At 39.8% G+C, this 26,000-nt stretch overlaps 1 protein-coding gene across 2 annotated transcripts in view; it reads right to left on the reverse strand.

Annotated features, from left to right (window-relative positions):
* Positions 1–427: 427 nt before the first annotated feature.
* Positions 428–26,000, reverse strand: part of gabbr2 (gamma-aminobutyric acid type B receptor subunit 2) — a 444,511-nt gene continuing 418,938 nt past the window's right edge. For both annotated transcript variants that reach the window (XM_003219823.4, XM_062980838.1), the window contains exons 14-19: positions 21,447–21,557; positions 19,438–19,662; positions 17,860–18,042; positions 8,111–8,240; positions 3,947–4,064; positions 428–3,370 (exon numbers count right to left, since the gene is read on the reverse strand). In XM_003219823.4, the coding sequence (XP_003219871.2) occupies positions 3,205–3,370; positions 3,947–4,064; positions 8,111–8,240; positions 17,860–18,042; positions 19,438–19,662; positions 21,447–21,557 (933 nt within the window). In that variant the 3' untranslated portion in view covers positions 428–3,204. The remainder of the gene's footprint in view (positions 3,371–3,946; positions 4,065–8,110; positions 8,241–17,859; positions 18,043–19,437; positions 19,663–21,446; positions 21,558–26,000) is intronic.

The raw sequence follows: 26,000 nt of genomic DNA on the forward strand, positions 1-26,000 counted from the left end.
CTGAGCGAAAGAAGATAGATGCTTTTGAACTGTAGTATTGGAGAAAAATTCTGAGAGTGCCTTGGACCGCAAGAAGATCCAACCAGTCCATCCTCCAGGAAATAATGCCCAGCTGCTCACTGGAGGGAACGATGTTAGAGGCAAAGATGAAGTACATTGGCCACATACTGAGAATACAGTAAAGCTTGGAGAAGATAATGATGCTGGGGAAGATGGAAGAAAAAAGGAAGAGGGGCCGACCATGGGAAAAATGGATGGATGTTATATTTGAAATGACTGGCTTGACCTTGAAGGAGCTGGGGGTGGCGATGGCCGACAGGAAGCTCTGGCGTGGGCTGGTCCACAAGATCACGAAGAGTCGGAAGCAACCAAACAAATAAACAACACCAAAAAGCTATGAGGAAGACACGAATCAAGTAATAGTTAATTAGGTTTTCTCTATTTTATTAATAAAACAGATTTTTGCAACAATTTATTAAAAATTGATTTTCATGCAGTATAAGGGGTATACAAGAAATTCTCCATGTACTTCCTTTTTCTCCTTCTCTTGCTTTTTTAAAAAATAATTCTGACAGTTCCAGTCTAGGTTAAAGCTTTTGTGCACTAACTTGGTTGGAAAATGCCACTGGGGCACAGCCTCCTTGTAATTTTTTACAGTACATTTTTGCTGCAGTAGAAAAAGAACATAAACATTAAATAACTATAGTCACTTTGTGGGTCTTATTTTCTGCAGGAAATTTTTAAAAAATGTTGTGGGAAGAACTACAGTTGCATTTGAGACAAAGAATGTACTGCATGATTTAAACCTAAGAAACAGCACACAGTCAGTATTCACAAAGAGTTACAGACACACACTCACCGCCAACAGTCCAATACTTTTGGATTTTTTTTGTTTTTGTTTCCTGCTATGTTGGAATAATATTTTCTACAGAAATGTTTGTGTATACATTATATACAGTATTATTGTCCTTTTTGAAAAGTAATATTTATTTGTATTAAATAAAGTCCTGATGGAGTTTATTAATAAATTAAGAGAATACTATCAGCACACTCACTCACCCACACGCACACCCTCACTCACACACACACCAGACAACACCTTCGGTGGTTAGTGCTCAGAGTAATGTGTTCTACCTCCTGCATGGTAGACGTAGGGTCAACCCAACACTTTCAGAAGCCTCCATGACCCCTCAGTGATAATGTGTTCAGGGGCACGTTCTGTGATGCCCGCAAGTGGACTACAATTTATGGGTAATATACTCAAACAAGATGGGATCAGGGGACATCTACAGGGACTCACTTGGTACTTCTCTCTTCGTGCAGATACCAAATGCTGCACCGGGACACGAGAGGAACAGAAGGTTCTTTCCTGTTGTGCAAGAGAGGACAGTGCAGTCATAAACGCCACCCCCCTCCACCATGCCTTATCTCAAAAATGTTACTTAATTCATACAGGATTTTAGAAAAGACAGCTAGTATTGCCAAAGTTCAGCAGTCTTGCATGCCAAATTGGCCACCAGTAAAGAATGGCCAAGAATGGAGATAGCAGCCCGTGGTATTTAAGGAAGGTGAAGGCTGTATGAGTAATTCTGTTTCTCTTTTCCCACTGTGATTCCTGGGCCTAAACACAACTCATGTAATTCACAGGCTGATTGTATCGGTGAGTCCTTTTCATAGATCAATGCTTCTCATATGCTGGCCATTCAGAAACATAGTCACAAAAAGGTTGCCCTGAAATCATATGCTAGCCATTCGGAAGCACCGTCACAGAATTTGGCTCTGAAATCCTGTAACTGGAAGGGAATTTGGCGGTGCTTCTCTGATCTTCCCATGTTGAATGCACAAATTTGGACTGTGAGCAAACTGGACTAGCACTAGACAGCAGTAAGAATTTCACATGATGTGCCATCTCTCAACAAGGCAGCACAATGCCCAGAGTGAAGTGTGTCCACTGAAATTCCCTGTGCCAGGTAGTTGTACAAAGCATGAGTGCCCCTTTTTGGATCATGCATGCACAAAGGTCTTAGTTCCCACAGGCATGCGCAGAATCACTAGCACATAAGTAGCACATGCTTGAATCAGACCTTATCGGTAAGTGATAGAACCACTTGGACATTTTGTATGAACACATTAATCTCCAATAGCGTGTCGCTCTCCAATAGCAATTCAACTGCTCAGAGAAGAAGATTAAATTCCAATTTCTTGGGGGCAAAAAGAGATTAAACCACTGTTCATCTTTTTGTTTTCCAATTCAAAAGGCAAAGGGATTTTTCCTCATACAGGCACAGTTGATTTGGACTCTTATTCTCAACTACTACTGTCACACACGCGAAGATATGAAGCAAAGGTTGTGTATATACGGTCAATGCCTCTGCAGCAGTGTGGCATCTGTGTCCCATCCCTACATGTCCTTCCTTCAAATTAACTGCACTGTGGTTTAAATCAAACTTGGGGGAGGAGTCAATTCATCTTAAAACGTCAAGACTCACCCGTAGCCTTGTGCACTGTCAGCCCTCATTTTCTGCCATCACTCTGGGATCCTGCCAAACCCTATGTGTTAGCAAGAAGGAGGAGTGCCTGCTATCTGGCCGCCCACTTGTGAGATTTTGCCCCTAGACCTACTTCCTCCTTGAAACCTCCTCTATTCCAAGCATGTCTTAAGATAAGAGGCACTGAGATGAACTCATCTCAATCGCAGCTAAGGAAGGGTTTCTCAAAGAACAAAGTCCCAAAAATGAAGGTCAGCGCAATCCTGCAAAACAAAGTATCCATTTCCATTACTAGAGATCTCTGATGGGATTTCTTCCCTTCCCCCTATTTTTTTGCACATCATTCCATATTTTCCGTAGCCATATAAAGCATAGTGACACTTGAAGGAGGTCCTTTTTTTGATTTGTTTTTTGTCAAGTTTATGTTTCCAGCCACCTTGCCTCCAGGAACAATTTGGGAAGGACCATGGTTTGGTGACTTTCTCTGTGAATAAATAAAAATGTCCACAAGTAAGGCTACAGCTCAACCTCTGGGTAACCGTCTCCGCTTTGCATGCTTTTGCACAGCAGTGGAGCTGGTCCTCCATTGACGATGGCCTTATAACACTAGTTCCTCTGTGATTAGAGTAAGGAGTATGTAGAAGGCAAGAGTTCAACACAAGATGTTCAGTCCAGCCATGAAGTACCAAAATCAGTTCAGGAAGCTCTGAATATCCTACAGGCCAGAAACCATCACACGAAAAGATGGTGGCACATGTCTGTGCCGTGGACTGGCACTGGGGCTGACGCATGGACTAGCACAACTGGCATCGACCCCGCCTATCGACGGCAAGTAGGCATGGTGAAGAATGGGCAGCTGTAAGGAGAGTCGGCGCTGTATGCTGCAAAGACAGAGAGAGAAACAGCAAGGACATTTAGCTCAGTTATTGACAAAGCATTTTCACTTCTCCATGTGTTTGCTATGATCCGGCCAACAATCCTAACTTTGGTGAAGGGCTAAAAGTTGCAGCCACCTGACAGATTCCTTCCCAAATGAATTCTTTTGCGAACCATGGTCCTTCGCTTTGAATTTCTTTTCCTTTGCTTCTTTGCAGAATTAAAATGTATTTACCTGTTGGCCACTCAGTAAGATCAAAAGTATTAATACGGGGGCAGAACCGTATACATAAAACATTCAACAGAAGCACCATCATGCTTGAAAATTAGAATGCTAGGGATGTATGGAGCAGCATTAGCAAGAATTCAAATCAGTGTTTATTTTTTGTAGCCACTAAATACGCATGTGTTCAAATGATTAAGAATTAAAAATATGATTGAAAAGTCCAAAAGTAGACTGATAACTTTTGACTCGTATCTTACAAGATTTTCTTTGCATGTTATGTCAACCACAAAAGATTCTCAGGACTAAAAATCCCAAATTCTTGTGGACATGCAGTGAACAGAACCATGGCACTTACTGTTCTGGGGAGTTGATATCTTCTATAAAGTCTTTGTTTGTTCTAGAAGACTCTGTTGTATCCCACTGTGCTTGTGGATTTTGATCAAGGTGGTTTTTCAACACAGCCTTTTCACCATCTAGGTAAAGAAGAACCATCATCACTAAAAGCTGAGAAACCTGATGATGAACATCTGCCTAACCTTTTTCCTAACTGCACACTACTAATCAGCAAAGGAAACCTTTTAAGGGTCCTTATTCTGAAACCAGGGATAATGATGTGCCTGGGTTAGCAATCTGGTCCTTCCACAAGGTTTTGGAGTAAAACTCCCATGAGCCAATCAATGTAAACAATTGTCATAGGCTTAATCTAAAAATTTGGAGGACACCAAGTTGCCTATTCTAGTTTATGTTCCAAATTTAATCAATTCTTTCTTTTAAATCTGCCTGCTTTGCCCTTCATAATCCATGTTCCTATTACTGGTCAAGATGTATTACCTAGCTCCCCAGCCTTGCCTCTTCCTTAATACATACTTCTACTCCACATTTGGCAAATACACATTCCTAGTAATCTCACTTCTTCTCTTTATGTTATGTCTAAAGAGAAGGGATATAAGCACATCTTTGCAAGTACAGTAGAGGCTCGCTTATCCAACATTCTGGATTATCCAACACATTTTTGTAGTCAATGTTTTCAATACATCATGATATTTTGGTGCTAAATTCGTAAATACAGTAATTACTACATAGCATTACTGTGTATTGAACTACTTTTTCTGTCAAATTTGTGGTATAACATGATGTTTTGGTGCTTAGTTTGTAAAATCATAAGCTAATTTAATGTTTAATAGGCTTTTCCTTAATTTCTCATTATCCAACATTCTGCCGGCCCGTTCACGTTGGATAAGCGAGACTCTACTGTAATATGAAAATGGATTGTGGAGGTCGAAACAGCTAGATTTATAAGAAAAATAACATTATTGCCACACTCACAAATGCCCCTTGCAAAAAAACCTGTCTTAACTTTCAGCAGCTGCATCGGGCAATGGCGATCAATTCTAGTTATTGGGGCATTGTAGTGTGATATTTCCAACTATCATGGTGGGAGGGAGTTGGAAATGTCATCTTTCTTTGCCCTGATTGCCAGCAGTATTCCTTACCTAAGACCTCTGGTGCTCAATGAAGCTGCTGGTTTTGAAGGTAGGTTTGGGTGCTGGGTCAGGAGATGAGACTTATATTCATAATTGTATCTCCAAAATAAAACCTTGTCCATCAGATTATCCCTCCCACCCTCCTAACTTTGCAGTGACTTGCCTCTATCTGAGTTGTAGAGAGGACTGCAATGCCAAATACAGAGACCCACCTGGTTCTTCACTACAGCTACAAAACCTATGACTTGAAACCACAGCAGAGGTAAAAAAAAATCATTTCTATTTGTTTCACCCCTCTTGCCTTCTAGTAAGTAAGACGAAAATAAACCTGAATTATTCAAGACTGAGAATTTTCTAATTTAGAAATATGTACTGAAGCCCTGGTCTTGTGCCAGATGCCTCAGACCAAACAACCCAGTTACATGACTCCACTGCTCCTAAACGGCTGTAAGTAACACCTTGGCAGTCAGCTAACATTGTTTCTTGCACTGTTCAGGGTACTTTCCGATCCCTCCGCTGATACCCTGTTTCCCTGAAAATAAGACATCCCCAGAAAATAAGACCTAGTAGAGGTTTTGCTAAATTGCTAAATATAAGGCCTCCCTCGAAAGTAAGACCTAGTAAAGTTTTTGTTTGGAAGCATGCAGGATTGGTAAATGTACATACCATAGATTGTTGTACATGGAAATAAAGTTAGTAACAAGAAATAATAATATTATAATAAATAGAATAAAGTCTCCATCTCCCAGAAGGGACTCAGGGCAGCTTACACAGGGAGAAACCCAACAACAACATAAATTCACATACAAACAGAAATTTAAAACAGTAATTTTAAAACAGTATAGCAATAAAATATAATATAGAAATTCTTGAAAGGATTCACAGTTTGGTCATGCTGTTTTGTGATGACAACTACTGTATAGTAGATAATAAATTTTCATTTTTAAAAATTTAACCATAAATGTGAATTCGTCTTTGTGGAAAAATAAGACATCCCCTGAAAATAAGACCTAGCGCATCTTTGGGAGCAAAAATTAATATAAGACACTGTCTTATTTTCAGGGAAACAGGGTAGCTTGCAAGAAGTGTAACATACATTTAAGGGGCTATATAAATCGTACATAGTCAGCCCTCCAGATCTAATCCTGTCTGATTTTGGAAACTAAGTAGGGCCAGCTCTGGTTAGTACTTGATGGGAGACTGTCAACCGATACCAAATCCTGTAGGCTATATTTCAAAGGAAGCAACTGGAAAAACACCTCTGTGTATTCCTTGCCTAAGAAAACCCTATGAATGTCAGGTAATCACCATAAGTCAACTTGAAGGCAGCAGCTGCGGCTTTGTTTCACCATGTGACCCTTTAGGAATTTAAGGCACAGCATCTTTGCCTCACAAGTCACCAGATTCTGAAGTTACTTATCTGGAGCATTCCCAATATTTTTGTCTGACACTCTGTCCAAGAGATTACAATGAAACATATGGAGAATTCCTTCTATCCCCTGTATATATCCGGGGGGGGGGGGGGGGGGTGATGGTGGAAAGGAATCAAGACAGTAAGTCCAATGATAAACACCCATCTCTACGCAGAAAGAAAATGTACTGAGAACTATTTCTTTCTCTTGGAGCAACATTGTATGAACCGTATATCCCGTTATTGCCCTCTCCACTATTATGCAGCAACACTGTCTCTTGGAGTTTGAGAGCTGTGTGTTGGGGGAAAGCTTTGGATGTCACCTAAATGGCTGCAGAACAGCACCTTTCGTTCCATCCCGAGGAAAAATTACACGCATGTGAGCCCCTCTTACACATATGCACTTTACTAACAGGATTCTGGCCTGTGAGAGTTCAATTCTCAGACTGGAAACAAGAGTGACCTGTTTGTGGTGCGTTTGACATGGATACATTGCCATTTGCCCGTGTGCCAGAATTTTGATCTAAATATTGTGGGGCTTCTTTATCTGGGACAACCGTGCATTAAAATCAAAGACCCATTCCTCCCTCCTCCCCGCCCCCTAAAACTATTTACAGGAGCATTGTCTATTTTAATGCATATTCAAAGTATTTTTACAAAGACTCCTGTCATTGATTACCCCATTAAAAAGGTTTGAGTAATCCAAACAAATACTTAACAATTCTTTTTCATTTGTTGTTCCTTGAATCAAAAACAAGGTAAGAGAAGGGAGACCTGTTTTTTCAACTGGCCTTATAAAAACAGCTGAAAAGACCGGAAACTATTCAAAGTTTTCAAAAGTAAAAGTAGGATGAGTAATGTACCAACGTGCTTTGCATCCCAACTGGAAGTCAGAAATTGCAAGTACTGATGATTGCTCTTTAGCTTAATCCTAACATGATGTTTCTCAAGCTGATTCCCTCCTGAATGGATATAAGCAGCCGAGGAAGGGGGAGAACAGAGACGATTAAGAACGAGCAGTTGGAACCATATCCGCACCTTCAGGCAAAATATAAGTGGGCTGAAGACCACTATAACAGAAGGCCATCCATGTTAGATTTGTATGACTGTATCCCTGTTATCCTACTAGCTTCACCAAATTTGCAAAAAGGGTTGCTAAAGAAGAGCTGCTTGCTTTCTTCCAAATATAGATTCCTCTCTTTCAAAATAGGTGACATATTTTGTCCTATCCCACTTTTCATGCCAAATTACTCATTGTCCTATCCCTATTATCCACAATCCTGGTACATAGCAAGAGGAGGCTATGCATCAAAATGTCTGGAAGCTAACTTGTGGCATAGACCACTGGGACAAACATGTGAGTAGGTCGCTTAAATTATGGGAATGGGGGAGAGGTAGCATTTAAAGCAGTAAGGAAGAGAGTTCTACTTGCTTTCTAGCTTTCATGTGCATGACCATGACCATGATCTACAAAATTGCAGAGATCTTTGTGAGTTTATCACATGTCCAAACAATTTATGATGAACATTAAAGTTAGGACTTCTGTGTGACCCCTTCATGCTGGGGTGGTATAGGGTTAATACATTTGATAAACCAAAAGCTTTGCTAGGACTCAATTCCATACCTTTGTTTTCTGTGAAGTTGCGTATACTGAGAATATCATTGAGTTCCTGGTAGTGATTCTGCTTAATATACGTTGTCTTCTCAGGTGTGTCCTGCAGTTGCATAGTGACTTCTTCTAAAGCTTTGTCCAGCTGTTTAAATGAAAGTTTAACTAGAGTATTAGAGTGGTGCCTTTAAAGAGAAAAGCCATCTCAACCCACATGAATGTGTAGCCTTCCCAAACATGCAAAAACATGTTTGTTTATTTATTTTTATTTACAGTATTTATATTCCGCCCTTCTCACCCCAAAGGGGACTCAGGGCGGATCACATTATATACATATAGGGCAAACATTCAATGCCCATATACACATAGAACTGAGACAGAGACAGACGCAGAGGCAATTTAACCTTCTCCTGAGGGGATGTTCGATTCTGGCCACGGGGGGGAGCAGCTGCTTCATCATTCACTGTGACAGCACTTCCTCATTCCAACATCGTAAATTAGTTAAATTTGCCTCCCCACTTTATAAGTGGTACCTTATTTCCTACTTGATAGATGCAACTATCTTTCGGGTTGCTAGGTCAGCAAGGAGCAGGGGCTATTTTTTATGTTTTAATTGACGGGTGCTCACCCCGCCACGGGCTGGCCTCGAACTCATGACCTCATGGTCAGAGTGATTTATTGCAGCAGGCTGCTCACCAGCCTGCGCCACAGCCCGGCGCAGGCTGTGGCGCTGGGCTGTGCATTTATTTATTTCCCACATTTATACCCCGCCCTTCTCACCCCGAAGGGCACTCAGGGTAGCTTCACAGCAAGCAACAATTTGATGCCAACACATATAAATCCAAAAATAAACAGATACAATTAAAATCCATATAATTAAAACATCAATTAAAATCACGCAAATTCAAATCCTAGTCCAAGGCCTGTCCATTTGTCGATCACATTAATTCATTATAATTATTGCAGTGATTCAAATTACTGGTTGAATGCTTGGTCCCACAGCCCGTGTTTTCCTGAAGGTCAGGAGAGTGGGGGCCTGACTTGATTTCATTGAGGAGGGAGTTCCACAGATGAAGGGCCATCACTGAGAAGGCCCACCTCTTGTCCCCACCAGTCGCACTTGTGAAGGTGGTGGGACCGAGAACAGGGCTTCCCACAACAATCTTAACCTCCAATGTGGGTCATAGAGGGAGATTCGTTTGGACAGGTAAGCTGGGCCGGAACCGTTTAGGGCTTTGTAGGCTAAAGCCAGCACTTTGAATTGTGCTCGGTAGCAGATACACTGCTCCAGTGAACAATCTCTTAAACCATTTGAAGCTTCCAATCAGTCTTCAAAGACAGACCCACATAGACATTGCAGTAATCTATTTGGGATGTAATGAGCGTGGACCACTGTGGCCATATGCATAGTTTATTTATAGTTGATGATAGTGTTACGTTTATAAGGCACACACAGACATGGGCCTAGAAAGAAAGATCCCTTGCAAATGGCATGATGGAATACACACCACAGACATATAAATCCACTAGCTGTGCCCAGCCATTTATTGCTGTGGCTTATGGGAATCATTTGTTGGCCAAGTAGAATAGCAGTGAATAGCCTTGTAGCCTCAAAAACCTGGCCATTTTCTTCTTATGGGAATCCTTGTTTGGTGAGCTGGAATACAATGGAATAGGCTTGCTGTTTAGAAGGCTGGGTATTTGCGTTCTAGGGGAATGGTTTTTTGGGCTGCTAGAATTACAATGAATAGCCTCGTTGCTTCAAAGCTTGGCTACTTGCTACCTAGCGGAATCTTTGGTTGGTCAGCTTCAATAGTATAGAGTAGTATCGCTGCTTCAAAGCCTGGCTGCCTTCTACCAAGGTTAATCCTTTTTTGGTCTGGTTGAATTGGATTGAATAGCCTTGCAGCTTCAGTGCCTGGCTGTGTTATAACTAGGGGAATCCTTGTTTGGTGAGCTGGAGTAGAACCTTCAATCAAAGAGTCGCTTTGAAGCCTAGCTACCTCCTTTGTAGGGGAATCCTTGTTTGGCCAGCTTGAATTGCACTGAGTAGTCTTGCAGCTTAAAAGCCTGGCCGCTTTCTACATAGGGGCATCCTTCGTTGACCAGGTTGAATGGGACAGAATAGCCTCATGGCTTCAAAGCCTGGAGGTTTTCTACCTAGTGGAAATCTTGGTTGGCCAGGTTGAACAGCACTGAATAGCCTTGCTGCTGGCAAGCCTGGCCACTTTCTACCTTGTGGAATCCTTGGTTGACCAGGTTGAATGGCAATGAATAGTCTTGGTGCGACAAGTATGAGTATTGAAATCAGTCACCTTGATTAGCATTTAATGGTCTTGCAGCTTCAAAGCTTGGCTGCTTCCTGCCTGGGGGAATCCTTTGTTGGGAGGTGTTAGCTGGCCCTGATTGTTTCCTGTCTGGAATTCCCATTTTCCAAGTGTTGTTCTTTATTTAGTGTTCTGATTTTAGTGTTTTTTTAATACTTGGAGCCAGATTGTGTTCATTTTCATGGTTCACAGCAACACAATAATATTATTAATAATAGTTATCATGATGACTTTGATAATACACACTACTTCTCTCCCTCTTCAGCTTCCTGCCTGGGGGAATCCTTTGCTGGGTAGGTGTTAGCTGACCCTGATTGTTTCCTGTCTGGAATTCCCCTGCTTCCAGAGTGTTGCTCTTTATTTACTGTCCTGATTATAGAGATTGTATTGTTCTGTTTTATTATATCAAAGTAATTTGTATATACAGTAGAGTCTCACTTATCCAACATAAACGGGCCGGCAGAACATTGGATAAGCGAATATATTGGATAATAAGGAGAGATTAAGGAGAAGCCTATTAAACATCAAATTGGGTTATGATTTTACAAATTAAGCACCCAAACATCATGTTACACAACAAATTTGACAGAAAAAGTAGTTCAATAGGCAGTAATGCTACGTAGTAATTACTGTATTTATGAATTTAGCACCAAAATATCACAATGTATTGAAAACATTGACTACAAAAATGTGTTGGATAATCCAGAACGTTGGATAAGCGAATGTTGGATAAGTGAGACTATTGTATTATATTGATAATCTTATATTATTTGCTTTGAACTGGATTATATGAAGCCCCTTCTACACAATTGTATAGAATTCACACTGAACTGGATTATATGTCAGTGTGGACTCAAGATAACCCAGTTCAAAGCAGATACTGTGGATTATATCTCCCTTGGCTTTCTGGGTTATATAGCTGTGTGGAAGGGCCTTGAGTCTACACTGTCATATCACTGAGTTCAAATCAGATAATCAAATTAGAATATCAGGAGTGTGGAAGAGGCCTAAGTGAGGCCTAACTCTGCCTGTCGCTATTGTGGCTGAGTGGGTTGCTAGGAGATAAAGGGGCGAGGCCTAAAGGGGGCGGGGCCTACCCTTCTGACCGGCAGCCAGGGAGAAAACAACTTTTCCACATCTTCTAATTTGGACTTTATATTTCTAGGTTTTTTTATTGAAAAACATAGATTGGATGACTATGTCTTTTGTGGCCAAATTTGGTGTGATTTGGTTAGTGGTTTTGTTGTTTACTCCATAGTAAAACCGCACATTACATTTATATATATATATATATATATATATATATATATATATATATATATATATATAGATAGATAGATAGATTGAATTGGCATATAGAAGAAAAATATAACCCCATTTGTTATGGATGTCTGGATCTATTTGTGTACCAAAATTTCTGCCAGTGCTAAATAGACCTTTACCCTGGAGACATCGAAACGGAAGTTCTATAGGATTCCTATTATGTCCCCTGAACTAATTTTCAGGTGCCCAATTATTGGCAAGAATAGAGTTAGAAACTCAACAAAAAGGTGTAACAATAAACAAAAAGTAATTTAATTGTATGTAAGAGTAGTACTTCCTCCAGGGTCTAACTAATAAGCAATTACTTGAAGGGACAGATGGAAACTCAGAACTTAACTGGGTTTCTGGGTTGTTGTATGTTTTCTGGGCTGTATGGCCATGTTCCAGAAGTATTCTCTCCTGGCGTTTGGAACATGGCCATACAGCCCGGAAAACATACAACAACCCTGTGATCCCGGCCATGAAAGCCTTCGACAACATTTAACTGGGTTTCTCTTAATTACTTTTTAAAAGATCTTATTTCTGAACTCTTTGTGTCCTTTATCTGGCTTTGTCTTCTGTTAACACCTTCTATTAAGTCTCATTCTTCTATAGACCACAGACTTGGTTCCTTAATCTTCAAGCTTCTTCTCCGAGTCGTAAACTTAATTTCTTCAACCTTTTGTCTTCTTAAACTTTTGACTTCCGTAGATGTCAATGATATTGCAGCCTCTAGATGCTGTAGACACCCTTAAACTAACCAACTGCAAAGGAGCTGCTGAGGAGGACTGCAATCTCCACCTCTGGGGGGGGGGGGGGTCTTAAAGGGACAGGGTCTAATTAAAGTTCCCCTCCACAGAAAATTATACAAAAAGTAACTGAACCCATTCTAACTAGGGAGAGAACTGAGACTTAACAAAGAAAACAGTAAAAGCTTCGGTGCGGGCATGACAATGCCTGTAAATTTCAATAGACAACTTGGTACTCTCTAGATGTCATTGGACCAGACCAATCTGTTATCCATGCTGGTTTGGGATCCTAGATGTTTAAGGCCAACAATATCTGGGGTCCAGATTTGGGAACAATTTAATAGATTCTTTCAGATTTTCCAGGTGTCACTTTGGACCTCTGTATGTAGCTTCAGTTTCTCACAGTTACTACAGGTACCAATAGAGAGCCTTTTCCAAGGTTTCTCCCTCCACAGCTCTGCTCATTTTCTTCTCTAACAGTAAAATTCTAGCAGTAGAAAAGATGAAACAAGTCACCAAGATGAGTTGGCAGATGGGAGTGAAAGACCCCTCTCCGTGGGTGGGGAAAGCATCTGTTAGAAGTGATAGCTGCTGGAGATACTCAGTGGCTTCTGATCATAGAGGCTGTCTTTATTTCAGAATCCTGCTTAAACCCAGAGTAAACAGGTATAATATTTCCATTTTAAGCATAGTCACACTTTGTGTCAAGTCTTCAAAAGAAAATGGATCACCATGGATTCTCTGCACTCTCTTTTATCCTGCTCTGAGAAAGCTGCCTAGGGTCCTGACAGAGTCTTTCATATTGGTGCTGTTCCTGCACACCTCCCTCAAACACTATGTCTTGTGAAAAACATGTCACATTTCTTTTTAATTTTTAAAGGTGCAAAAACTTCTCCAATCTGTTCTGCAATATTCCATATTCTCCTCATAACTGTCCAAACTTAAAATAGAAGATTCATGGAATTAATTTTATTCTCAAAGAGAATAGAACAGAATATTCTAAAAAAAAAATCAACCTTATCTGTCTTTATAATCAGTTCATTTTTAAAAAATGGTATACTTGAATGGACTCCCAAGAAAAACAGATCTGCAAAGAAACATCACTGTTGTTGTATGTATTCTGGGCTGTATTTCAGAATCTGTTTTCTTCCATGGCTTTCCAAAGAGGGACAGGTTTCCTGTTGCTTTCAATATCCCAAGTTAGGATATTGTCATAAAGGCACCTCCAGGATTTGGTTGAGGTAATAAACTTGTAGTTTTGTCCAGGTTTAGAAGGAGGCTCAAAGACTAGCAAAGAGCATGTTTTCTTGACTTTGAAGACTTGATTGCTCGGGCGGAAAGGGCCTTTTATGTACTGTCTTGTTTATATTTGTTGTTCTTTTGAATGGTCTGTTTTTAATTGCTTTTAATTTTACTGACAGTTTAATTACATTTCAGATTCTTATTTAATCTAAAAGTTTTAGCTATATCTGTTTAAACATCTGAGAGCTATCTTGAGCCATTTGCTTTCATATTCTCCCATGATTTCATTGGCTATTGCTTCTATGCCCAGCACAAAGAGCTTTGGAAATATCACTGTCTTTTTGTTTTATTATAACACCCATAATTTACCACAGCTATGATGGCTGGGGCATTCTGGGAGCTATAATCTGAAAAATAAGTGCTACCTCCACTGTTTGCAGTCAGATATCTTTGGGCTAGAGACCACTACTCTATTTCCAGCTACAAATGCCACTCTTGCCTTCCTTCCTGTTGCATTCCCTTGCTTGAGGCATTGATTTTCCATTAGATAGTGGTATGGCAGGATTGTTGGTAGGGCAGCTGGGCAGGACTGGCCAGCTCAAATAATGATTGATCTTGAATATGTGAGTGGCCCAATGGAGCACATTCCTAGGTGATTTATTGAATATGTGAGCAACCCAATGGAGCTCATTTCTAGGTGATATCTTGAATATGTGAGTGGCTCAATGGATCCCATTCCTAGGTGACATCTTGAATATGTGAGTGGGCCAATAAAGCTCATTTCTAGGTGACTCCTAGCCTTCACATGTAGGAAGTATCCCATGAACCCAGCTTCCAGAAGTGGACAACTTTAAAGGATCTCATTAAGTCAGAACAACAGTGTGGAAACTTCAATCATTCATTCTGTAGATCAGCCTTCATCAGGTAAAAATGGGGTGTACAATGAGAGAAGCACAGCTCTCATTGGGGCCCATGATCTGGGAAGCTATGTTGTCTTTGATGTGCGTCAGTAAATCCTCTATGGAGACCATTCCCAGTAAAATAAAAACGAGTGAAGAAGTGAGTTCCCAGTAAAGATGGTAAAAAGATTAACTAACTTGCCCTTGTCTGCATTAAGGTAGTGGTAGAAAATATGGAACCAATAGTTTGAGCCTTGAACCATGCCCTGGAGATTAGGATTCAAATTTCTACATGGTCATAAAATACAGAGCAACTGTGAGCAAGTTATGCTCTCTCAGCCTAAAAGGAAAGCAATTTTTGAATAAAAAATGGCAAGAAAGCATTGAGAGGTTTGTATCTCACAAATGACTTGAAGGCACCTAACAAAAAGGAGGAAAAATAGCAACAGAAGTCTTCCTTGCCCACTTTCCTACCTACCCACGTGGAGAGCTCAACACATGAAATCAGCTTATTTCCCTTAAATATTTGGGGAAAATATTGCTGAAATAATTGACTTCCATATGAGACAAATACAGGAGCTATTTTTTCACATATAGAAATGATTATTTAAAAATACACATCAAACCTACTTTAAAAGATAGGTCTAATTAAAAAGCACATATTCTAATCTGAGATGAAAGGGCCAAGACAAACTCAAAAGGATTATATTTCTTCCATGAGATAAAGCAAATGATTTTACATCAAACCCAGAGGCTCCAAGCAAAGGGATGCCAAGAATACCCAGATGAAATCACCCTCAGATTTCTCTCTCTCTGAAATACCATCATCTCTTGCAGCCAGGATGCAATTTTGCAAGTTTTTTGGTACTTAAAATATGCTGCAGAGTTCCATGGGAGAGATAACTGGAATCTAAAATTCTGAAAATTTTCTTCGTCAATATGAATTAATTGAAAAGTGTTAGCAGCTCCAGCTATAAGCAGGGCTGGTTTATTGGAAATGGCTGATAATATAGCTCCCCATTTCCAAACGGGGCTAATTATGCTTGTTTATTACATGCTTATGCTTTTACAAAATGCTTATCCCAATTTGCCACTGTATTAACATGGAGAAAATTGAGGAAGTGCACTTCACACAACAAAACAAAATGAAGGGGAAAAGAACCATGAACAATGGTATGCTTTGCCTGGTTAAGGAAGGAAATGATGTTCTAAGCTCAGGGCTGGGTGTCAGTAAGTGGTGATGGTTTCACTTGTGTAACACATTACTTGAGGAGGAAGAGGAGGAGGAGGAGGAGGAAATGTGGGCACAACAATGTTCCTCCACACAAAATAATATGAATGACTCAATGCTTTTACACTTACCACAAAGCAAGTTATGTCTATCATACCCTCCAGCATTTCACAGTTGAATAGTGGGACATATGGCCAAAGAAAATCAAAGTGTGATCAAGATGGAAAAAGTTATTAATGAGGGACTACACATATACTATGTGAAGGTGCAGCCATTTGCTTTTGCCTGAGCCTACTGGGAAGGTTAAGAGTCTGCCACTTTTTTCTCATTCCTACTGAGTTAACTGTGTGCAATGATCTCATATAAGTAACCCTATATTGAGTGCAATAATCTCCTTCATGGGGAGGGCTAAAATAATTGAGATGCAAGACTTTTAATCTACTCTCGGATTCCTGTTAAAACTAATGAGAAAGAAAACATTTCCTTTTATATCTGGGTCAGGGGCCCCTGGTGGCACAGTGTGTTAAAGCGCTGAGCTTCTGAACTTGAGGACCAAAAGGTCCCAGGTTCAAATCCCGGGAGCGGAATGAGCACCCGCTGTTAGCCCCAGCTCCTGCCAACCTAGCTGTTCGAAAACATGTAAATGTGAGTAGATCCATAGGTACCACTCCGGCGGGAAGGTAACGGCACTCCATGCAGTCATGCTGGTCACGTGACCTTGGAGGTGTCTATGGACAACGCCACCTCTTCGGCTTAGAAATGGAGATGAGCACCAACCCCCAGAGTCGGTCACGACTGGACTTAATGTCAGGGGAAAACCTTTACCTTACCAAGACTCCTGCCTTCATTTCTCCTCTAACAAACTAGTGTCCGAAGCCAAACAATTCCTGGTTTGCTTAGGGACAGACAAACCAGATGTAACTGCACACTTTAGATTCTTCATGAATTTATATCAGTTTACCTGTATTTGCAAGCAAGATGAAACTGAGGCAGATACACTGTTCTCAGTCATTCTCATTTACTATTGTGTCTTATCATAGCAATTGCCTTTTTGACTGGGGTGATTATAGGAGCCTAGTCTCCAAACAGGGTATTACCTGACTTTGTGTAGTATGTCTTTTTAGCACATTTCTCCAGTTTTGAATGTTTTGTAAACTTTTGTATGTTAGCCACTTAAGTCTAGGACAGTTTTTTTTGGAACCAAATTATATATTATAATGTGATCCGTAGAAAAGCTGAGGACCTAAAGGAAGCACTGACCCCCTCAACTATCTGCCATGGCATAATAGCACAATTCTAAACTGTCATGATGGCTAAATACCAAAGAGCTGTCACTGCTGCCACCTGGTCCTTCCAAAAGGCCAGAAGCAGATTCATAGTGGAGAGAGGTATTACAGTAGAGTCTCACTTATCCAACATAAATGGGCTGGCAGAATGTTGGATAAGTGAATATGTTGGATAATAAGGAGAGATTAAGGAGAAGCCTATTAAACATCAAATTAGGTTATGATTTTACAAATTAAGCACCAAAACATTATGTTATACAACAAATTTGGCAGAAAAAGTAGTTCAATATGCAGTAATGTTGTGTTGTAATTTCTGTATTTATGAACTTCGCACCAAAATATCATGATATATTGAAAACATTGACTACAAAAATGCGTTGGATAATCCAGAACGTTGGATAAGCGAGTGTTGGATAAGTGAGACTCTACTGTATATATAACCCAATTTTCTCTACCTTACATACATAAATAAATAAATATATATATATATACACACACACACACACAGTAATTAATCACTTTCACTAAGTAGCTTTTGATGCTCTCCCTATGCACAGCACCATTGCTCTAATTCACAGTGGATTTTAAGATCAAAACCAGGAAATCCAGTCATGGATCTTTGAATAACACATTTGCTTTGATTCTGAGTCTCATGGCTGCACAGATTGAGAAAGCAGTCAATGTCCATTGGGCAGAATGGTCTAACCAGAGCATGCTGTTAGTAATACCTCTGTTATTTTCATTCTCAGCTGGTGGTTTTCTGATTGTAGTCCTTCTAACCTAGATGTGCTCGCCTGGTTGACACTGGTGACAGACGTCGATGTTTTTGAGTCATCTTTCTTCTGGTTTTGAGTGAACTGGAGCCCTCTGTTCCGAGTAGCAGCATCTGGATTTGTTCTCAGAGTGATTAACTGAAAATTTTGAAAGCAGAGGGAAAAATCTGAAGGTTATTTCAATTTATTTTTGTGCTCTCTGCCAAAAAAATAGTTATAGAACATGAGGTTCAGTGTGAAATGCCAGGTTTTGAGGCACAGTCTCAACAAATAGCTAACCAGTTTTTCCATACACATGAGCTAAGATTATTTTCTCTTTCCCCTTCTCCAGTTAGAACAGATTTCTTAACATGCAGTTTATCTAATATCAGAATATCACGGTGAGGAGCTGGGGATATGCCTCCCCAGTGTTACACCTCCAATTAAATCATGGCTTCCTCTTATGTGATAGCAGACTTCTGATGTTACTGGAGCAATGCTGCAAGAACACTTGTGGCTCCTATGCACCCAAATGTAATATTCAAAAGATCCTCTCAATACTTATTCTAAAAGAATAGACATAGTCTGTTTCTTCTTTTAGAATTTCCTGCATTAAAAGTGATGCAATTCATTAGATTCCGATTTCAGATACTGGAAAATTGTTTTCACACTGTCATTAAGCTTTCAACCCACAACTAGGTGGACTGTATAACTGGACAGACACCCAGAGCTCTAAGTTTCCTTGAGCTGTGTTACTGTAGTTTGCAGGTGGAAAATCACATGACTGAATATTCCTCAATTAAATAAGAATCTGCTACATAAAAAGACCCAAAATGAAACTGGACATATTCAGGATGACAGGCTAGAACTCTTTATCCAACATCTAGTTTTCTATACAATGGGATACTTTCCATAGAGGATTCAGCAGGCATTGGTTCTCCATTTGCATTATGAATTAGTACTGCCTAGACACAGCTTTACTGCCATAATAAAAACTAGTTCTGTGTCTAATCAAGGCAGGGAACTGTCCTTGAGGTGAAAAATGTGTAAATCCCTAGAGTGGTGCACCACATATATGTGATATTCTGTGTTATTATTAAGGGAAATCGCATATGATCCTCTCCCAAAAATATTGTTTATATGCCAAACAACATTGCGATATGGTTTATGTTGTGTCCAAATAATACTTATTACTGAAAGGGGATTTGGTCCCATGTCTTTCAGGTAGTCCAACACTTGACTCATTACACCACTCTTACACATGTTATGAGGCATCAGCTAAACCCACCATTAGTTGTAGTTTGAGTAGACCTGCTGAACTAATTTAAGATCTGCTGATTTCCATGGGTCTATTCTAGATAGGACTAATGCTGTTTTTAGCCCCGTAGATACAACCCCACAAACTCCCACAACATGTTCTATTGAGGTTACTACTCATTTCAGTGGGGCTTATTCAAAAGTTGTTTCCCTGTGGGATTCTAGAACAAGTGAGCTTAATTGATGTACGGAAATGAAATGCAAATAATAAGATCCATCACAAATGCATGTGCTTACCTTTGGTACAAACACTAAGCAGAGCGTGATGGTGCTACAGAATATAATGACGAGTGCCACAATGCAAAACTGCACGTTGGGCTGATCTCGTGTGAGAAAGGAAACAGCAGCCCCAATAATGCACATGATGCCTACATTGTAAACACTCATGCCAATGTATTTACTGTCGTTCAGAGCCGGAATGCTCACATTTCGGGTTTCCCAAGCCAAAAAGCACCCAAACAGCTGAAATTAGGAAAAGAAAACAAAGCGATCATAATACAGTTGGCCAAGTTAGATTTGTATACATTAGACTTTAAAATGTCCTGTTTATAACAGCTTGTGCCTTATTCAGTTATATCTTGGCAAATGCAAAAACAAAGCACGATCCAGCCAGAGATAAGAACATTTAATTTCCACTAATTAATACCATACCTTTAACTCCCCCATTGAAACCTAAGCTTCCCATTTGTAATCAATAGGATTTAAAATTGCACATTGTTCGGATGGTGCCAAATTTCATAAGAATGAGTAGATTCCTGTTCAGTAGATCATAAGCTGAATATACAATCTTGCAACATTTGAGGTACATGTTTTTAGTCATTTGCAACTAAATATGATCCCCAAACCTCTCTTAATTATGACAGACATATATATTCGCTGAGATCCTGTATCATCAAATGCAACTACAGTGAGAAAGCTCTATTGTCATAGCTATGTCTGGCAATGCCACCTCTACATCTGGCAATGCTTTCAGCCAGGTAGCATCACAAATGAAAGGTTTCCAAGGTCCTGCAGATTGAGGTCCTGGAAAAATGATGTATCTAGCACTCTCTAAGTTGCAAGGCACATTGACAACTGGCAGCTGGAGACACCAGACCAGAAAAGTGGGGCACTGTGAAATGATGTTTACAGCTATGACCAGAAGAATGCTGTGGATATCATTTCCCAGCATCCCAATCTGCAGCATGCTGGGAACCCCTGGATTGAGGTGCTGTTTGGCTGGAAAGGTAGGGCTTTCTTTAGTGGCGCTGTTAGACGACATAGCTATAACCATAGAACTCCATCATTGTAGTTATTTCTGATGATGCTTGATCTCAGCTGATGGGTGCAAGTAGCTGTAGGTATTAGTAAGGTGTGAGATTGTGGAAATTATATCATGCCACGTAAGAGTAACCCAAAGCTTGGAAGGGATTTTTGTTCGCACTATAGCTCTCAGATCTTCCCAGCCTGTCCCAGAAATTCTGGCCCTAAAAATGACTTTTCCAAACTTGGCATAAACAGGTTGGTGAGCTGTCCATCTCTGCTGTGAGTTGCTGATGAAAAAAGGAGTAGGGAGATTAACGTGGTAATTTTTTCTCTAGTAACCTTGTAATGATGACTCATTTAAAAATAATTTTGCAAACTGTTCAAATATTGAAGTTAGTTCTATTTGGTTGGTTCTTTTTGGAAATATTTATGAATTAATGAAGTTGGTTCTTCCACCCTATCTAGATTCTGCACCATATGTTTGTACATACCACCTACAAGCCATTTTAGGTCCAATAACTGACTGCAAGATAATTGCTTTTGTGTGCCTTCAAGACATTTCTGACATGATGACATTAAAGCAAACACATCACTGGGTTTTCTTGGCAAAATTTATTCAAAGAGGGTTTACCCTTGCTTTCCTCTGGGGCTGAGAGTATGTGGTTTGCTCAAGTTCACCCAGTAGGTTTCCACAGATGTGGAGGATTTCAAATTCTGGTCTTTTAGTGTCCTGGTCCAACACTGAAGTAACAACATGCTGTATATGATTAATATACATTCCTAAAGGGACAACTATTTCTTTTACCAATGACTTGGGAATGGTCCTTCCTTACCCATCCTCACTTTTATACTAACAGTCTTATTAGAGAGAACAATTAACTCAAAGTGATCCAGCAAGGTTCCTGGCTGAATGGATGTTTTTGCTCAGGTTTCATTAATCCTACTATAGCACTCCCATCATTATACTACACTGGCTCTGAACTCCACTTACCATTACTTACCATGAGTAGCCCTTTGTAGGCATAAACAATGCCAAGCCAAATGGTCATGTGAGAGTTTTCACAGTGCTCCAAAATGGGAAGGATAGAAATATCTCGGCCTGCTGGGTCAGGCTGCAAGTGGGCAGAAGAAGAAAAAGGAAAGGGAATATTTGACATATGGATCTATGCACAGTAATAAGAAACACTCTGGTCAGGATGATGGCTCCAAATGAGCAAATGCAAGAAATGTAGATTAACTGGAAGCAGGCTCTTGGTCCACATTTCCCTGTCCAGGTAAAGTGTTAAAGCAAAGAGATACACTTATAAGTTGCACTGGTTTACGTAATTAAAGATGCACACAATTATCTGCAAACAGTCTATTCCCAAATCATTTTGCCACCAGAGACTACTATTTCTTAAACTGTGGGTCCCAAGAGATCCCCTTAGCTCCAGATCCCAATGAGATCCCCTTAGCTCCAGATCCCAAAAATTTGGCAAGAGTAAATGTTTTCTGAATATCACCTAATAGGTGTTTTAAACATTTACACAAATCTGTTGTGCTGTGTTTGTAGTGAACTGTGCTGTACTTCATAAAAGGGAAAATTAGCCTGTTTAGCAGCATGTCAAAATTTCACAGACAGGAAGAGCTTGTAAATGAAATAGTTTAAAAAGCCCTAATCTATATTGTTATTTTCTTAATATAAGCAAGAAAGCCAGGCTTAAAACAGAGGGTGAAAGCCTCGCCTGCAAAATCACGGCAAGGCAGCATACTCTCCAATCATCCTGATCTGAGAAGAGCAGTCCTAATTAATCCTCTACTTTCCCACTTTTCCAGCTGCTTTTAAACTATCTTGGTTTCTCTCTCCTCCTCCCAGCTTCCTTCTTCATCCCAGGCTTCCTTCAATTGCTGCAAATTGAGTCCAAAGTGCAGTTAACTCAGCATGGAGGAGAGGGGAGGAAGGGATAGAGTCTTCCTCTTCCTTGTAGACCCAAGCAAAAGCCAACTGCTTTAGCCAGCTTGTCTGTTCTTCCTCATAATTTTTTGCCATCTTGTCACATTTTGATGTTGCTTGTCCACACATCTGTGAAATGTTTGAAGGTATGAAACAGCAGAGAATGTGTAAATATATAGCAGATCTGATGAAACTGAGCAGGATATACATTGTCGCTGAGAAATTAAAAGCGAGAAGAAAATTATCCATGCTGTGAACTGGCAAATAAAAGATAAGTGCTTTTTGAAATTTGGATCACTAGATAGCTTCCCTGAATCTCTCTGTTGTTTATTTTCCCATAAAGATGTTGCCTTCTGCTTTGAGCGAGTCTAAACTGCCAAAACATGAACCGAGTTTTCAGATTTATCCTGCTCCAGCAGAGCCTTGAAACATTAAATACCTTTCAGTTGTCAGTTCCCCAAAGGAAATCCACTTTGCTCAGAACATTCAAATCCTCATTGCCTAAGAAATATTTTTAGCCACTTCTGTTCATCCATGCACAGCTGAGATCCTATCCTGCAATATTTCGTTACCTGAAATTAACCTGCAATTGTATTCGATGGAAAGAACAAAACTGCAGTTTTAGACCAAAGCTTCATCTCGATAAGGATGACATTTTCCTCAACAGAACATTTGGAAACATATAATTGCAGAAGACATGCACAATTTTGAAAGCAAGGAGTTTAAATCTCAGTGTGGCTTTAGATTTCCTTGACCTGGATATTTCACATCATTCAAGATTGCTGGAAAACTTAAGTGTGTTTCAAAAAAAAAAACATACAAAGAGTGTATTTTTATCCACAACTCTTGTCATGTGCTTCTAAAAGCAACAAAGTTCTCAACTAGCCAGTTCACCTCAGCAGTCTCCATCCTCCATGCATTATTTAATCTATAAAACTGTCTTGCAGCTCTTTCCAGTTGTAGCTGTAATGAAACAACTTCACGAGAGGAAGCATTCCTTGGCTGTAGTTTACTGAGATTTGGAGATGAGACAATGCTGTTAAAGCTATTTATAGAGTCCTCGCTTGTGGATGCACAATTTCTCCACAGTCACCATGAACCAATAACATTTCTCAACAGAATATATCCATAATTTATCATTTTCTCTTGTGTGGGCTTTTGTTTCAAAGACTCTGATTTTAAGAAGACTGATGTATCCGGGAATGAACGATTGTCTCATTCTTTGCTGCCATCACACCTTCCCAATTTAACCACAGATTTTAGCTTTAATTAGAAAATGTTACATCTGGGAGGGATTTTTCTCTTCTTCTGACTTGTTATGTTTTATAGCAAAGAAAGTGGTTGGCATGATTTGTGTTATCACTGCTTTAATACCTTACTGGTACTCAGTACTTGTTCATTCCTACCCTGTGGTAGGTTTTGATCCTAGCTGAATGGGTCTTAAGATAACTGTTTTTTAATGGAAAGGGCTTTGAGTTGTGGAACTGTGCCATTCTTTTTACATAGAGTGACACTACAATGCTATATATGTTTACCCAGAATTAAGTTTTGCTGAGATAAATGTGTCTTATTCCCAGGTTAGGTGAGTACCTCCTTGACACCCCAAATTCAACACAAGGCTGAGAAGCAGGTTTGGGGGTCATCCTGTTTTCTAAAGCTGATGCTTAAATGGACATAATTCTATGGGGAAAATACAGTCTCTCCACAAGCACCAGGCATTTCCTGATATCCCATCTAATTGCATATTTCAAGAAAGGTATTTATAAATTATCTTTAGCCAGATAATCCTGTGGAATCCTGGGATAATTTGGTGTGGCACTAGAGTTCTATGTCACAGGCCCCATATAATCCAGTTTCTGAATCGAGATTATCTACTTTGAACTGGATTACATGGCAGTGTAGACTCATATAACCCAGTTCAAAGCAGATAATCTGGATTCAGAAACTGGATTATATGGCAGTGTAAATCCATAGAGAGAATTCTAACTAAAATGTGGCTCCCAGAATAGAACCATGGCAGCCAAAGCGGGATCATAATGCCAAAATTGTGTCATTTGAAATTACTCGTAATTTATCTTCCCTTTTCATTTTCCACTGAACGATTAAGAAATAGAAGTAAACTTTAAAAATGTGTGGTCAGTAAAAGACCCATAGTTATTCATAAGTCTTACTGTTTTATCATAGTGTCATAGCATTCTGGATTATCTGAATTACTGTGAATGGCCTACAGAAACGGAATTTCAAATGTTCTTTTCTACTTGTACTCCTGCCCCTCCTGTCAGATAGCAAAGTCTTTCTGAGCATGGGGCAGAAAATGCTATAGTACACCTTATTGCTAAGTAACATTTTCTTGTCCAAGGGATTTTTAGCAATGGGAAGAATGCAGGGTGTATATTGTTAGGGTTTTCTGGGTGTTATGAGAAACTACCCCAAAACAGCAGAGCATCCACAAATATGCAAACACAGGATACTTAAAGCTGAACATTCAGTTCACAGCAAGCAGAACGTGAAGTGCCATGCGGCTGTAAAGAATTTAGAGCTTAGGGTGCAAACATGCAAAGTTCTGTCTTTAAAATCACAAAAGGTTTATTTACAAAAGTAATAACTACAGTAGAGTCTCACTTATCCAACATAAACGGGCCAGCAGAATGTTGGATAAGCGAATATGTTGGATAATAAGGAGGCATTAAGGAAAAGCCTATTAAACATCAAATTAAATTATGATTTTACATATTAAGCACCAAAACATCAGGTTATACAACAAATTTGGCAGAAAAAGTAGTTCAATACGCAGTAATGCTATGTAGTAATTACTGTATTTACGAATTTAGCACCAAAATATCATGATGTATTGAAAACATTGACTCCAAAAATGCGTTGGATAATCCAGAATGTTGGATAAGCGAGTGTTGGATGTACAGACTCTACTGTACATTTCTTAATATTAAATAACTGGGTCCTAGCTACTCTAAACTCCATCTTCTAGGGTTCAAAGAGAGGGAAAAATCTCCAGGAATTATATCTCTCCTGACACAGAAGTAGAGAGAGGTTTCAATAGACACAGCACACACCAAGATGCAAAAGTAAAAGGCAAACACAAAAGGCATGCACCTGCAAAGTATCCATTCTACATAACCAATCAGAAGGAGAGAAGAAACAGAGAGGTGAGAAGAAATAGATACATTCTAACTATCGTTCAGGAGTCGGGGATTTCCCTCAGCCTATTCTAAACCATCTAACTACTCATTGAGGGCTGCAAACTTGGGCAGTGTGGGGTTGAACTCCAATATATACAAGATTAGTGACAGGGCTACTTGCTGAATCTGTATCTCAGTAATAAGTCCACTGTCTATTCCCAGTACTCCCTACAAATGTTTTTTCTCCTTGCCATCACAGATAGTCCTTTGTCTTCTTCAAGCATGGAAACATTGATGGAGAAGAAGTTAAATCCTCTATTCAGGGTAGCAGTATCACTTGAGTACAACATAGTTTCTCACTACAACTTGGAAATGACATTGACCGCATGACCGCACGGAAGACCACTCAAAATATGTCTGTCACAGGTAAGCAACTAGTCTATTTTTTTTTGTTAAAAACCTTGGGTTAAACCAGGTTTGCAACA

Source organism: Anolis carolinensis, chromosome 4, assembly GCF_035594765.1.
Source record: "Anolis carolinensis isolate JA03-04 chromosome 4, rAnoCar3.1.pri, whole genome shotgun sequence".
Lineage (NCBI taxonomy): Eukaryota > Metazoa > Chordata > Lepidosauria > Squamata > Dactyloidae > Anolis > Anolis carolinensis.